The sequence below is a fragment of the Phacochoerus africanus genome, chromosome 16 (genome assembly GCF_016906955.1).
Source record: "Phacochoerus africanus isolate WHEZ1 chromosome 16, ROS_Pafr_v1, whole genome shotgun sequence".
Classification (NCBI taxonomy): domain Eukaryota; kingdom Metazoa; phylum Chordata; class Mammalia; order Artiodactyla; family Suidae; genus Phacochoerus; species Phacochoerus africanus.
In genome coordinates, this window is record NC_062559.1 from 23823370 (window position 1) to 23839566 (window position 16197).

Sequence of the window (16197 nt, forward strand, 5' to 3'; positions counted from 1 at the left end):
TGCACTCATTGCGCATGCGTCAATTTTCCCTTTAGAAACGGGCGGGGCAGAGCCCCAGGGGGGTGTGCCGAGGCTGTTTCCAAGGTGACGGAGAGGCGGCCTCGGTGGTGGATTGAGCGGGTCTGAGCCAGGTTCCCAGAGGGCAGCGCGTCCGGGCAGCTCGGCGCTGTCATGGCGGGTTTGCTGAAGAAGGTGGGGCGGGTGGAGGTCACGGATGGAATTTAGATTGTGGGGATGGACTCAGCTCGCGGTTGGTGGCTGGAACTGGCGCGGGCTTGGTGGTGCTTTGGGGGGACTCATTTTGATTTGCCATTAGGCGTGACTAATGTAGTGCCTCGGATCACAGAGGCGCACTCCGAACAAGCGGCTTTGAGAGATCGGTGGTGGGTTTTAGGCCAGTTTTAGGACAGTGGTGATTTTGCTTTTCCTTAGCTTGGGGACCCACGGAAGTGCATTAAACAGCATGGTTCACTTTTTTTTTTTTTTTTTTTTGCACAGACCACTGGCCTTGTGGGATTGGCTGTATGTGAAACTCCACATGAGGTATGTACTTCTTTTCATTCCTGTGTTTCGAAGGAAGACTAACTCTGCGACCTTGGGAATGGTTAACGAGAAGCGGATATTTCATTCATTGTGAGCACTTGAGACAGCAGTGGTCTCATTTATACGGTGCTTTTTTTTTTTTTTTTTTTGGTCTATGCTCTCTTTCTCAAACCACTTACTGACTTTTTCCTTGGCATTCTAGTGACGTCACTTGTACTTTTGTGAATGTCCTCCCAAATCTATATCTCCATTTCCCATCTTTTCCCCAGTCTCACCTTTTCTTAGATGCCTTAGATTCTGAACACTTTCGATTGATTACCAAAGATTAACACTCTAGCCGTTGCCCCCGTTTGTCATCAGTTTTTCCTTCTAGTAGGCCTTTTCTGTCATTATTCAGACGTGATTCCATCGAAAACAAAACCAAAAAATTTCCCATTATCCTTCTCCTTCCTCCAATAATCAATTTCTCTCCTTCCCTTTACAGGTAACTCAAAAGTTATCTGTACTTAACGGTCTCCTGTTTCTCTCATTCCACTTTGAAGGCACTCCAGTTAGGCTTGTCCAAAACTGCTCTTTTCAAGGTCGCCATGCTGCTAAATCTAATGTTCAGGTCATATTTCTCATCTTAACTGACCCAGTGGTAGCATTTGACTCATTTGCCACCATCTCTTATCAAGCACTTTCTTTACTGTGTGTCACCTCAGTCTCCTGATATTTTTTTCTCTACTCTTTTTGCCTTCTCCTTTTCTGTTTATCCCTCATGTCCCAATTTCTAAGTGTTGGAGTTCTAGGGCTTTGTTCTTGAGTCTTTTCTTTATTAATATTTGCTCTTCTTGGTGTCTGGACCCAGTCTAATCATTTTAAGTACCACCTATACACTGATAACTCTTGTGTTTCCATATCAAGTATTGACTTCTCCCTTTACAAAAATCTTGTGCATTTGTTTAGTGGGCATTCTCCACTTAGATGTCAGGCAAGCAACACAAACTTAACATGTTTCAAATTGGGTTCCTGATCTTGCGAAAGCCTACTCTTCTCTCAAGTTTGCTCATTGTGAATGGCACTTCATTCTGATACGCACCCAGTTCAGAAGCCTTGAAATCATCTTTAATTCCTTTCTTTCTCTCAGATACCCCACATTGGGTACTTTTGTAAACCCTCTGGATTCTACATTCAAATTTTGATTACTTCTCACCACCTCCTCTGCTAATACTCTGTTCTGAAGCCACCATGGTCGTGGCTGTGGATAATTACATTTGCTTTCTAATGCCTCTCGCCACTCAGCACTGCCTCAGTTTGATCCTTTTCTACCCAAACTAAAGTCAGCCTGCTAAAATGTGAATCAAGTCATATGATTCCTTTCCTCAAAATTCACCAGTGGTTTTCCATTTCACTCTAAATATAAAAGTCCTTACAGTAGTTCTCCAGATCACTATTCAATTGACTGTATTGTACTGATTTATCTTATTTGTTGTCTTTCTCTACCGGAATGTAGATTTTCATCAAGACAGGAATTTATTCTTTTGTTCATCGCTAGAATTATGACTAACACTTAGTATGTATATGCTCACTCATGTTTGTTGAGTTAATGTCTTGTACTTGTTATGAGTTCATAATGCCTTTAGACTTACTGTCTAAAACCGAACTCATGGTTTTCCCTTTCTAAATCTGTTTCTTCCACAGTTTTTCTTGATGGAATCAGTCTTTCTATTCCCCAGGCTGAGAATTTGGACATCATAGTTGATACTTCTCTTACCCTTGTATCTTCATGTTCATTCTAGTGATAAGTTTTGTTGATTTCTTTCTATAACAGCTCTCCTGTATGACTTCGCTTTCTTTTCCCTACTGTTATTACCACAGTTTAGTCCCTTGTTCTTGTTTAGAAGATTGCAACAACCTTGATACTGGTCTTCTTTGTTGCTTCTTTGTCCTATTCTTTGACAAATTAATTTTTCTGAAGCACACTTCTAATCAGTTTCCCTCAATCTTTTGATTAGCCATAGAATAAAGCCCAAATGCATGAACTTGGCATGTAGAACCACATGCAATCTGCTTCACATTTTCTCCAACTTTATCTCCTAAGCATTTCCTATGTGTCCTATATTCTAGCCCTGTGCTTTCCAATAAAAAGGTAATGCAAGTCATAAATGTAAACCATGTTCATAGTTTAAAATTTTCTGGGAATCACTTTTTTAAATAAAGAAAAAGTTAATATATTTTATTTTACCTAACATATCGAAACTATTAGCATTTTGATATATAATAGATATGAAAAATTAATGATATTTTATAGTCTTTTTTTTTCCATGCTAAATATTCAAAATCTAGTGTGTATTTACATCTAACAGCACATCTTAGATTAGTCACATTTCAAGTGTTCAGTGGCCAAATTTGGCTAGTGGCTACTATATTGGACAACACAGTTCAAGAAAAATAGAACTATATACTAATTACTTGATGTATTTTTTTTTTTTCAGGGCTGCAGGTATGGCATATAAAAGTTCCTAGTCTCAGGGTCAAATTGGAGCTACAGCTGCTGGCCTACACCACCACCACCACAGCAATGCCAGATCCAAGCTATGTCTGCAAACTGCACCACAGCACATGACAATGCCGGATCCTTAACCCACTGAATGAGGCCAGGAGTTGAACCTGTATCCTAATTTATACTAGTTGGGTTCTTTTCCACTGAGCCACAATGGGAACTCCTCTGTGTGTATTCTGGGTGTAAGTTGCCTTTTCCAACATCTTTAATGTCTTAGGTCCTCCCATCCCTCTAGGTCTAATTGAGATGCTGCCTTTTCTAAGACACCTTCTCTGTTAACTGTGATGTGACTCTTCTTTCCTGATAGGATAATAATGAGAGCATATGGAAAGTTAATGTGTGCCAGGTCCTGTTCTAGGCTGTAAAATATCCTATGAAGGTATCATTATTTTCTTTTTGGCTGCACCTGCTGTATATGGAAGTTCCTGGGCCAGGAATCGAATCTGAGCTGGAGTTGTGACCTATGCCACAGCGGTAGCAATGCTGAATGCTTAACCTACTGCATTGGGTCAGAGATCATACCGGCACCTTCACACAGACAAGCCAGATCACTAACCCACTCTCTAGGGAACTCCTAAAACTATTATTACCGCCCCAATTTTTTTCTTTTTTTCTTCTTTGTTTTTTAGGCAGAAGTTCTTGGGCTAGGGGTCCGATCGGAGCTGCAGCTGCTGGACTAGGCCACAGCCACAGCAAAGCCAGATCCAATCCACATTTTTGACCCATACCACAGCTCACAGCAGTGCTGGATCTTTAACCCACTGAGTGAGTCTAGGGATCAAACCCGCGTCCTTATGAGTACTAGTGGACTCCTCAGCCACATTGGGAACTGCAACATCCCCATTTTAGAACCTTCCTAAGGTCTTAGAACCTAAGAACCAGGCCTTTCTACTGCCATACCCTTTGCTAAAATTAAAAAGAAATGAGGCTAACAACCCCCCCCCCCCACACACACCATACACACAATTCAGTTTATATATTATATGACAAGCTCTACATTAGTAAAATACTCTATTATGGAACATCATGTTCAAATATATAAGTAATATATAAATATGCAAAGTACTTTTTAAGAAAAATGATTCTCAAAGGCCCTCAAGGTTGATTTTGCTTATTCGTGATTATGTGGAGTATGTTTGAATGAAATTAGATCTTAACACCTATGGTTTTATACGATTAAACAAATTTCAAATTAAATACAAAGATAATTCACAAACTGTTGTGAATTGAAATCTTCTATAACAACTTCTTACCATATGACTTTACTGCTGGTAGCTGTACTCAACTTTAAGTTCAGTGTACTTAATATATGCTGTGCAGGGAGTTCCCGTCATGGCGCAGTGGAAACGAATCTGACTAGGAACCATGAGGTTGTGGGTTCAATTCTTGGCCTTGCTCAGTGGGTTAAGGATCTGGTGTTATCGTGAGCTGTGGTGTAGGTCACAGACACAGCTTGGGTCCTACATTGCTGCGTCTGGTGTAGGCTGGCAGCTGTAGCTCCAATTTGACCCCTAGCCTGGGAACCTCCATATGCCATGGGTGCAGCCCTAAAAACCAAAAAAAAAAATATATATATATATATATGTATATACACATACATATACACATGGGGCAGTGACTTCTTGTTGCTTTTTTCTCTTAGACCTGCGGTGAAATTTTCATGTGGTATCAACTTGATCATAGTCATTAAGCATAAGCATTGAAGTATCATGAATACAGTCAGTTAAATTTGGTCATATGATAATATACTTTTTATATATATTTCTTATTCTTATAGAAATTCAAATGAAAATTTAAAAAAAAATTAGAATTTAGAGTGCTTAGGAGCCTCAGTTTGAGAAATACTGATTTAATAAGTGATTTAATTTCCAAAAAAAGATTGTTAGCAATAAGTTAGAATGAAATTTTAGTTTTGTTACCATACTTTTGTACATACAAATATAAAAAGTTTCCATCTTGATATTCGCATCTTTCCTGAATTGTAAATGGGAAAAATAGGCATAGACATGAAGAAATTGAAGCAAGGAAGAGTTAAGTGCTTTTTCAAAAACATGTAATTGATTTTTTTTTTTTTTAAATAAGCTGAGACTTTTAAAGTGTTCCGTTAAGTCTTTAGTGATATTTTAAACTGGATGTTTGTATGTTTTGTTTTTCCAGAGGCTAAAAATACTGTATACAAAGATTCTTGATGTTCTTGGACAAATACCTAAAAATGCAGCATATAGAAAGTATACAGAACAGATTACAAATGAGAAGCTAGGTATGGTTAAAGCGGTAAGTAGCTGACTTGATTTTGTTTCCTTGGATTTATGGTATCCAGTGCAACATTTAACCAAAAAAAACCTCTGTTGCTTAGTTTTTGCATATTCTGCACTTTCCTCTCTTATTTCTGTGCTCCATTTTCCTCTCATTTCTATTCTCCTTCTGTGCTTTTCTTCTATCCTTTCTCACTTTCATTCATCAAACTCGTGTTTACTGAGTGCTTTTTATGTGCAAGGCACTGTTAAATACAGGAATGAAAGAATAAGATCAAGTCCTGTCCTTAAATTAACATTGTAGTTTTCTTTTTCTTACCTATCCAGTCCTTTATTGGCTTTTTACTTATCTATAGATACATGAATCAATTTCATTTTTCTAGTTTTAGAGTAGAAAAGTAGAAGACAAAACAAAAAAAAAATATGTGTGTTGTATTTAACAACTGTCAGGAATAACCATTTTGCAAAGTACCTTGTTGCAAAAAGAAGAGGACCAAGTTAGTCTTTTAACCACCAGAAATTATATTGAGCATTGTCATGGACTGAATGTTTGTGTTCCACCAAATTCAGATGTTGAAGCCCTGACCCCTATTGTGGAGTAATTAAGGTTAATGAGGTCATGAGAGTGGTATCCTGGGGTCCAATAGCATTAGTGTCTTTAGAAGAAGAAACACCAGGCGGTTTGTTTTCTTTGCCATGTGAGGATACAGCAAGAAATTGGCTGTCTGCAAACCAGAAAGAGAGCTCCCACCAGAAACTGACCCTGCTGTACCTTGATCCTGGACTTCCAATCTCCAGAATTGTGAAGAAGTAAATTTTTCCTGTTTGAGCCATCCAGTTTGTGTGTGGTATTTTGTTATGGCAGCCCAAGCAGACATTTTATGGCTTCTGAATCAAAGACCCTAGACAGGCACACAGTAGACTGCTGCTATTTCTTTTATGCCAAAGCATGTATTTTTATTTATACCAAACTGTTGTTAAATTTTCACAATGGTAGTTATATTATGGACTTTTGTAATTACCCAAAATAGTGTTCATGAACTCCCAAAGTGATTTACATACATGTAATAACTGGCCCTGACATATATTTTTATTATTAGATTACCAAACTCTTTAGTTCAGAGGGGTATTTTTTCAGGTATACAGCAAAACAGTGCAATTTGGAGTTCCCATCGTGGTGCAGCAGAAACGGATCTGACTAGGCACCATGAGGTTGTGGGTTCGATCCCTGCATTGCTGTGAGCTATTGTGTAGGTTGCAGATGTGGGGTGGATCCCGTACTGCTGTGGCTCTGGCATAGGCCGGCAGCAACAGCTCTGAATAGACCCCTAGCCTGGGAACCTCCATATGCTGCGGGTGCAGCCCTAAAAGGAAAAAAGACAAAAAAAAAAACCCAAAAAACCCAGTGCAATTTGATTTGGAGCTTTTATTCTTATCCTGACAGTTCTAGAAGTAATTCACAGATTATAAGTCTCTAAAGGGGAAGTTGGCATTTCTTTTAAGTTCATCTTTTCTTTAAGGAAAATGGGCTTGTTCATTTTTTCCTATTCTCAGAGTAAGACATTTTTCTTTTCTTGAAGTGAATCTCTTCAACTGTCTTTTATTCTTTCTCTGCTTCCCTTTTCCATAGCCTCATTCCTCTTTATTTATTTATTTTAAAAATTTTTTTGTCTTTTCTAGGGCCACGCCCTAGGCATATGGAGGTTCCCAGGCTAGGGGTCTCATCGGAGCTCTAGCCACCGGCCTACACCAGAGCAACAGCAACACAGGATCCGAGCCATGTCTTTGATCTACACCACAGCACAGGGCCATGCCGGATCTTTAACCCACTGAGCAAGGTCAGGGATCGAACCTGCAACCTCATGGTTCCTAGTCAGATTGGTTAATCACTGAGCCACAACAGGAACTCCACCTTGTTCCTCTTTAATCATTTCTTCTCTATTTTTCTTTTTAGCCTTCTGTTTTATCACCTTTCATATAGTCTTTAAATGTGTTTAGCTTTTTCCTATTTTGAGAGAAAGAAAACTTATCCTTACATTTTCCTTTACTTTTGCCCTGTTTCTCTCTTTTCTCTCACAGCCAGTGTCACCCAAAGAAGAGTTCACTGTCATTACTTTCACTTAGTAGTTCTAAAATTCTTTTCTTTGACCTGGGCTATTTCAGTTGCCTTCTGACTAAATTGGTCTGGATATAGTTCCATCATGTTTCATTATGTACCCAAGAATTTTTTTTCAGTATACAAATCTGATCATGATATCTTCCTGCTTAAAACCTTACTATGGTTTCCTGCTCAGTGTTTCTCAAAGGCTGAGTTTAAGGATTTATGCTGGGCTGGTTATATGAAACTCACCTAGCTACCTTTATCTTCATGATTTTGATGTACAGCCATGCTTGGGAGCCACTGGTGTATAAGATGGGAACCCCACTAAGATCTGATTCTAAGTTATCTTCTCAATCTTGTCATTTCCTTTTTTGAACACTATTCTTCAATAGTACCAGACCGCTGACAGTTATGTGAATTCCATGTAATTTTATTTTTGGTTCCTTTGTATTTTCTCTTACTTATTCCTGGAATACCCTTACTTTGTTGGCCTGGCAGTTCTTACTCAGTCCTCAAAAATCCATTACCTCCTCTGTGAAGCCTTTTATGTCTTCTCTTCTCGTGAATTGCATTCTTCTTTATATCCCAAGAATCTCGCTTACTGCCTGATACTTAATAAGGTCCTTAGAAATTTTGTTTATACAAAGGACTGTCTACAAATAATGTTATTTTTTTATTTTATAAATACTTTTTAATAACACCAAGCGCTGTGTAATAGCTGTATTGCTGAATCTTGCTTGATGAGATTGTCACAAATTTTTAACCTCCCCACCAAAAGAGTTGTAGAATCTTCAGTGAATATTGTAATGATTATAAAGTGTCTATGTACTTAGCCCAAAATGGAAAGAAAAGTATATTTTTTCAGATTATACCAGGGAGAGAGTAATAGCATATTCTTGAAAAGCACTGGTTTGTGGCCTTTTCAAAAATTTTGTCTCAACTCTAATAGTTATTTGGTGAGTTAGCATGTTGCCCATTTTCTGTCTCAATTTACTTTTCTATAACATAGGTATAATAATACCTGCCTTGTTCGGACTGAATGGATAATATATGTGCAGTGCCTAACACAATTGCAAGCTTATAGTGAGCATTCAATACACAGTACCTTATTAAGCTTAATGACATTATGCCATTGGTAAATAAAAGTCGCATTATTGACTCAAGTAACACAAATTTTGAATTGTTTTCCCAACACAGACTTTTCCTAAGTTGAAAATAATGTTGAATATTCCTTGCCTTCTCTACCTTCTCCCTCCTGGGCCTCTCATTATAGTGACTAGCTTCCAAATGATTTTTGGCTTCATAGCTCAGTTAATTTTTAGTTAAACAGTCTTTCTCAAACATGTTCAACTGTTTATTTCCCCTTTATTTTCTAATTACTTTGTGTTTATTCAAGAGATACTGCATGCCTGTCATATGCCATGTACAGTTCTGGGCATGGAGGCTAGTGCCTACGTGGCAATGAACAAAACATAAAAATCCCTACCTTGGAGATTATATATTAATGATGGGAGGCAAAGAAATAAACAAGAAAAAGAAGTAAGTGAATAAAGAAGTACATTCCATAGTATGTTAGAATATAGTAAGTACAGTGAGTGAAATCAATGCCTCTTGTGGGGCATTATGCCAGCCTGCCATAGTATAAATTACCAGAGTGGTCCTCACTAAGAAGATGATATATGAGTGAAGACTTTGGTGCAAGTGGGGGAATAAACTATACAGATATTTTGGGTCAGCCAGCAGATGCCCTGAGATAGATGCCAATTCCTGTAGAAAATAGAAAGTAGCTGGTTTTTTTTTTTTTTTTTTTGGCCATACCTGTGGCATGTGGAAATTCCTGGGCCTGGGATGGAACCTGTGTCACAGCTGTCATCAGAGCTAAAGCAGTGACAGTACCGGATCCTTAACCTACTGAGCCATAAGGAAATCGTGAAAATAATTTTTTTCTCCCTCTTTTCATTCCACTTTTAGGTCAAAAACCTACCTAATTTACACTTTACTTACATATGTATGTGTATATAGGACATGTTTAATATTATGTTTGAGAGAATCATCTGTGTTGTTGCATATAGCTGTAGTTTGTTCATTCTCATTGCTCTATACTGTTCTGTTATACTTGAATAATTTACTCATTCTGTAGGTACGGTCATTTAGATTGGAAGTTTGTGGCTGTAATTTGTGCTGCTGTGTACATTCTTTTTCTTTTTTCTTTCTTTTGCTTTTTAGGGCTATATCCATGGCAATGGAGTTTCCCAGGCTAGGGGTCGAATTGGAGCTGCAGCCGCTAACCTATGCTACAGCCACAGCAACACAGGATCCGAGCCACATCTTCAGCCTACACCACAGCTCATGGCCACGCCAGATCCTTAACCCACTGAGTGAGGTCAAGGCCAGGGATCGAACCCGCAACCTCATGGTTACTAGTTGGACTTGTTTCTGCTGCACCACAATGGGAACTCCATTTGTGTGTGTGTGTGTGTGTGTGTGTGTGTGTGTGTGTACATTCTTGAACATGTAGTTTGGTTGATGTATTTTGCATTTCTGTTTTGTATCTACTTAAGAGTGGAATTCCAGGTCAGAGGGTAGCATTTATTTTTAATACTAATGCTTAAGAGGAATTGTAGGAAATACTAAGAAAATAAAGTGATATTTAAAATTTATTGTTTTGAAAAACCGAATTAAACATCCTATTCTTACCCTTAATAAATATATCAATAAATGTTTAATACTTTTAATATTAAGGCAGAAAAACAGTAAAATAGTAGAGAAAACAAAATGGCTTTTCACCACATAGTTGGTATATTAGCAAGGGTACAATGAAAGAAAAATTATGTTTGTCATATTAAGTGCTTTTTTGTGCTTTGTTTAAATTTTTTTTTTCTTAAATTATAGGAACCAGATGTTAAAAAATTAGAAGAGCAACTTCAGGGTGGCCAAATAGAAGAGGTGATTCTTCAGGTAAAGAAAATGTTGAATACTTAAATGTTTGGCTTCCTGTGTTCAAAGGCACAGTGTATAGAGGTATAGAACTGACATTCCAGGAAGAGAGGGAAACTATTTTTATTTATATCAACTGATCAAATGTAAGACTAATCATGTAAGAAAATACATACTTCTGGGATGTTTATGTCAGTTAAATATTTATCATAGATTATAACTTGAATTTATAAGACTTCTATTGGAAGTTTGAAATTTAATCAACATGTTCTTTTAGCCTTTTCTTAATTCACAGTGATAAACATTGTAATTATTTGAATAATTTATCTTTTTAGGTATAAATACTTAAATATAAATTTATAAAACATGATATAAAATTCATGTTTTATAAATTATATCATTAATGTTTTTACTCTACCATTTGTGTTTGGTGTTTTTCCTATATATTTCTTTGAGCTTTTTATTTTAAGTAGAAGATACTAACCTTAAATATTTGCCGTATTGTTGGTTCTTTATTTTTAGTCTGTTCTTTGCCTTTTGACTTCAGTTGAATATTTTCCCACCTCCTCTTCAGTCCCCGCTTCTTCCCAGTATTATTTAGAATGTCTTCTTAAAAGGATCTGATAAATGTTCAATTCCGTTTCATTTAATTTTTACATTTTTTCATATTTTTTGAAAAAGGTAACCATTTCTTATGTCTTCTTGCCTTTTATCAAAGTATCTTACATACAAATTCAAAAGAATTGTTAGACAGCTCTGTTAAAAGGAATGCAGCATTCAGACAGCTTTCTATGGATGTAGACAGTTTCAGTCATTCAGAGGCTTGTTTTCTTGGCCTTTCTAGTCATTTGCCAGGTTGAATATGATACTAGATACAGTGTTATGGGAACTTGGAGCAAGCCTATTATTATTGTCCTCCTCCTGTTCCTTTCTTTTCTACATGATTTCACTTTGATCATGACTTTAATTTAGCTGATAGGTTAATTTGTCATGCAATTATGGTTTTAGGGTACCTTGAGTATTTTTAAGTTAGCTCTGCAGTTCTCACATTTTCATGGGTATTTTTTTTTTTGTCTTTTGTCTTTTTTGTTATTGTTGTTGTTGTTGCTATTTCTTGGGCCGCTCCGCGGCATATGGAGGTTCCCAGGCTAGGGGTCTAATCGGAGCTGTAGCCACCGGCCTATGCTAGAGCCACAGCAACGCGGGATCCGAGCCGCGTCTGCAACCTCCACCACAGCTCACGGCAACGCCGGATTGTTAACCCACTGAGCAAGGGCAGGGACCAAACCCGCAACCTCATGGTTCCTAGTCAGATTCGTTAACCACTGCGCCACGACGGGAACTCCATTCATGGGTAATATTAAGGCTAAATTGACTTTAATGATGCATCTAACCCAGGAGATCTAAAATATTACCATTGAGATATATCATCAATATAAAAAATTAAGGCATTACTTTTTTTAATACTAAGTCTTAAAAATCTTATGCTTGTAGCATAAGATTTTATGCTTGTAGCACATCTGAGTTTGAGCTAGTTACATTTCAAGTACTCATTCAGTATCAGATGTAGGTAGTGACTGCCATATTGGATAGGGCCACACCTATGGCATGTAGAAGTTCCTAGGGGTCGAACTGGAGCTGCAGCTGCCGGCTTATGCCACAACCACAGTAATGCCAGATCCGAGCCGCGTCTGCAGCCTACACCACAACTAACAGCAACACCAAGTCCTTAACCCACTGAGCGAGGCCAGGAATCGAGCCCATATCCTCATGGATACTAGTTGGGCTCGTTACTGCTGAGCCACAACAGAAACTTCCCATAGATCACTTTTTTACAAATTGTGGGTCTCAAGTAATCAATTGATCATGAAATCAGTTGGGTGTATTCTGACTAGAATTTTTTTTTTACGTTGAATATAAAATAGATTTATGACAGCTACTAAAGTTGTTATTTTTAGTTTTGTTTTAGTTACATGTTTATATTGTGGATCCCTTAGCAAATTTGTTTTATTTTTAATGGTGGGCCACTGTATAATAAAGTTTGAAAACTATTGAAATAGATTAAGAGACATACTTCTTCAAAGAATTTGTAGTCTGAATGGTGTAACAAACAATTAAGATTGAAAACTCACCAACTAAACTTTCGAACACTCTAACAGCAAATTTTAATCAAATGGAAGAAATCAAGAGCCATCCTTTCTTACTTGTGATCATTGTATAGCTGTGAGAATTAAGGTAGTTAATTAATGGTGTTCAACATTTGATGGTAAAATAGCTTATTAGGTATTAATATTAAAGAAGTAGCTCCAATAGTTATATTTCAGTTATTAGCTGTGATAAATACCTACTAAACAGCATAATCAAATGATCTTTTAAAAATTTTTTATTAACAGGCGGAAAATGAACTAAGTCTGGCAAGAAAAATGTTGCAGTGGAAGCCATGGGAGCCTTTAGTGGAAGAGCCTCCTGCCAACCAATGGAAATGGCCAATATAAATATCATTAGATGACTTGTGTGTTGATGAGAAACTGATGTAATTAAATATTCTGTAATGTTAAAAATGTTTCCATGTTATTGATATATTATAATCAAGAAAATTGATGGAGAACATATTTTGGGGACTTGCTAAAATTGATGAATATGGTAATGGGGAGTTTGAGTCAGTTTTGATTTGTAGAGCATTCATTCAAATTGTTTCAAAGATGATTGTTTTTAATCAGAAGTTGTGGGAAAATCTGAAAGTTAATTGGAAAAATCCCTATAGATTTTTAGTGCAGAAGCTTCATTTGAAAGGTGAAGTATTTTTTAGTACTACCTTTAACACATCATTTAATTTTTTTTATTCTGAAAAAACATAAATGTACTTTTATTATTGTTTAAACAAATTTATAGGTCACTGTTTGAAGTGAAGTAGTAATAGCAAAAACTTCAAATTAGAATTCATTGTACAGTTGAGAAAATTGATTTTCGTATTCGAAAGAAAGATTTTTTTATTTACAGTGGTAGTTGGAAAAACTTTTCCACTTGTCTAATTTAAGGAAGTTAGCCTTCTGGCCCTTGGCCTTTAGTTTTCTTACTCAACTAAAGTACATTAGGGCATGGAATTTCTGTAAAAGAGATATTAAGAGTTCCTAAAGTTTGTCTGGCATACAGATAGGCTTATATTCAAAATATCTTAGTTGTATGGTTATAACGTCAAAGTGGAGTCATTAAGTAGTTTTCATTAGTTTCCAATATGAGTGCAGTCAGATATCAGATAGAAGATAAATGCTATTCAAACAAAGAAGCAGTTTGACAAGTTTAAGGCTAAACAAAATAAAATTACTTTGCATATGTATTTAACTTTTCTTCCTATCTCCCATCATTTCTAAATACTTAGTCAAATTTGGTATTTCTTACCTTCAAAGTAGTACTTTTGTTTTTTGTGTATGTATGTGCATGCATATTTTGCTATCTCTTGTGGTAAAACAGAACCTTTTAGAATATTTAGAATAAGAAAAAATAAGTATTTTTCCCCAGTATTTCTTCCTTTACAGAGCTATAAATTGAATATTAAGTGAATATTAAACAAAGTACTTTAGCAGTCAGACTGAAAGAGAAAGCTTCTGTAGGGGGAGTGAGAAAAGCAGTGGAGGGAGAGTCAAATCCAGAAGTTCTCATTCTCTTGGTTCTAGTGCCATCGTGACTCAGTGTCTAAGTGGAAACAAGTTGTCAGTCTCTCAGAATGGCCTATTTATTTCCTTCTCTGTAAAAGAAGTAGAATATGATTTATAACTCCCCTTTCAGTTCTAACCATTTGCTTTAATATATACTACATTTTATTTATTTATTTATAAAAATTGAAGTTTAGTTGATTTACAATGTTGGCTTGGTTTAAAAAAAAGAAAACCATTATGGTTTATCACCCTATGCTATATAGTAGGACCTTGTTTATCCATTCTAAATATAATAGTTTGCATCTGCTAACCTCAAACTCCCACTCCATCCTTGCCCCTTCCTTCCTCGCAACCACAAGTCTTTTCTCTATGTCTGTGAGTCTGTTTCTGTTTTGTAGATAAGTTCATTTGTGTCATATTTTAGATTCTACATATGTACTATATTTATTGAGATCAAAATATATAATCTTAAGGCGTGTTTGCATAGATATTTTCAAGCTGATTTTCTGGCCAACCATTTTTCAGATCCTTTGGGCACATGAAAACAGAAAGATTGTTTGATACAACTTTCAGCTCCACTTCTCGCATGAAACTTGGGCTTCTTGTATATTTTATCAGCAGAGCTCCTGTGGCTGTTAATGAAAGGGAGCTTACATGATTATATACATTGGAAATGCTAGTTATACACTAGTGGTCATAGTCATAGTCATAATAATAACTAATGTTTGTTAATGTTTACTAGGCACTTTTCAAAGTACTTGACTAATGTTACTTATTAAATCTGCACTACAACTCTGATGAGTGAGAGCCTGCAAATCATCCACTTTTCCAGAGAAGGAAACTGGAATTCAACTGTGAGTAGTGCTCCCCTGCGGTTAGGCCACATGGGGACCTGAAGAAACTGAGGCAGAGAGACAGTGTAATATCACTCAAGTCACAGAGTAGGATGTGGAGCTAAGTTTGAACCTAGACAGCCTCGCTCCAGAAGCCATGCTGCCAACCGTTATGTTATTCTTTATGAATACACTTGGGATGCTCTCCCTCCTGCCTGTATTGTATGAGCTTCACCAAACTAACCTAGATCTGCCTTCTTGACTTACTCTGTCAAAGGACCTATAAAGAACAAATGTGAATAGAAGTAACAAACTGGATTTCATTTTGTGCAAAAATCTTCATATGGATAATAGATAATGGGGCAGGTATTTAAAAGGTTTTGGTGTGTGGTTCATTTTTACATACTTTCTGTCACTCCAACTGTCCATGTAATCTTAATACCAGATAGATTTTAGTCCTGCACATGTTTTCTAGGTGCTTCCTCTAAACTTCCAGATCAAGCTCTCCTAATCTTTTCCAGCAGATTCTTCTATTTAAAGATCTTCAGTGTTGCTGAGTGGCTTCTAGAGCAATTTTCAGAATGGCCCATTTAAGTCTCCCTAGTCTCCACTTACGTTTCATTAAGTTAATCGCCATCCTCTGGGCACCTCAAAAGAAAAAGAAACCAGTCATTTTGAGCTTTTCAAACTAAGTGGCTGCACAGTGATGCCCCCTTTTTCCTGTCTGTGGACTGAATGCAGAATATTTGTATTTTTGGCATTCTTTCCTTTGGGATGAAAATGGTTTCATCTAGGATAACCATTTAATTTTTCATTTAATGTATACTGATTTGAGAGTGAAAGGAAGTATGATAAGAATAACGGGTATAAACCACAACTACCCTGAGTACACAAAATATGACTCAGCCTGGCGGGTTGCCATCCTTTCTAGATCAGAAGTTGGGGAAATTGTCTGCCTTCTAAATAGAAAGGCTATGCTGGCAGTGGCAGCCATTATGTGCCACCAGACCTTAGGTGTCACTGTGCCTCTATTGTTCTACCTCCTGGCTTCCTTTCCCTCAGAACTGGGGATGAAGTAAGGGAGCTTATCTTTATTTCATTTCCATTTCTAATTCTTAAGTATATATTTAGAGAAGTGAAGCTAATTAAGCTTTTTTGTTGTTAAAATGCAAAGCAGATTTTTGAGTACAACAGTGAGGTTTAGAATACTAGACAAAAAGGAAAGCAGGCATCTGTCAAATGGAGAAGATCAAGATTTTATTTTTTTCACTGTAAAAGGGCAGCTTACATTATTCTCAGGATGTTAGTGGGGCAGAGGTGAGCAACC

The 16197-nt window shown here is 36.9% G+C and overlaps 1 protein-coding gene across 2 annotated transcripts; it reads left to right on the top strand.

The window, feature by feature from the left end:
- Positions 1-108: 108 nt before the first annotated feature.
- On the top strand, positions 109-14527 carry NDUFA5 (NADH:ubiquinone oxidoreductase subunit A5). 2 transcript variants are annotated; one of them, XM_047763431.1, is made up of 5 exons: positions 111-192; positions 499-543; positions 5246-5362; positions 10337-10402; positions 12775-14527. In XM_047763431.1, exons 1-5 carry the CDS (start codon positions 172-174, stop codon positions 12874-12876), a joined length of 351 nt encoding a protein of 116 aa, XP_047619387.1. In that variant the 5' UTR covers positions 111-171; the 3' UTR covers positions 12877-14527. The 2 variants fall into 2 exon arrangements, with proteins under 2 accessions (XP_047619388.1, XP_047619387.1); XM_047763432.1 differs by lacking the exon at positions 5246-5362 and having other exon boundaries at positions 109-192; positions 12775-12942.
- The last annotated feature ends 1670 nt before the right edge of the window (positions 14528-16197 follow it).

What these genes read in the sequence shown, in the direction of transcription:
- NDUFA5 (XM_047763431.1), top strand. Translation starts at nt 172, where the DNA reads ATGGCGGGTTTGCTGAAGAAG. An exon ending in TATGTGAAACTCCACATGAG is followed by an intron (nt 544 to 5,245) that starts GTATGTACTTCT and finishes TTGTTTTTCCAG; the next exon opens with AGGCTAAAAATACTGTATAC. An exon ending in AGCTAGGTATGGTTAAAGCG is followed by an intron (nt 5,363 to 10,336) that starts GTAAGTAGCTGA and finishes CTTAAATTATAG; the next exon opens with GAACCAGATGTTAAAAAATT.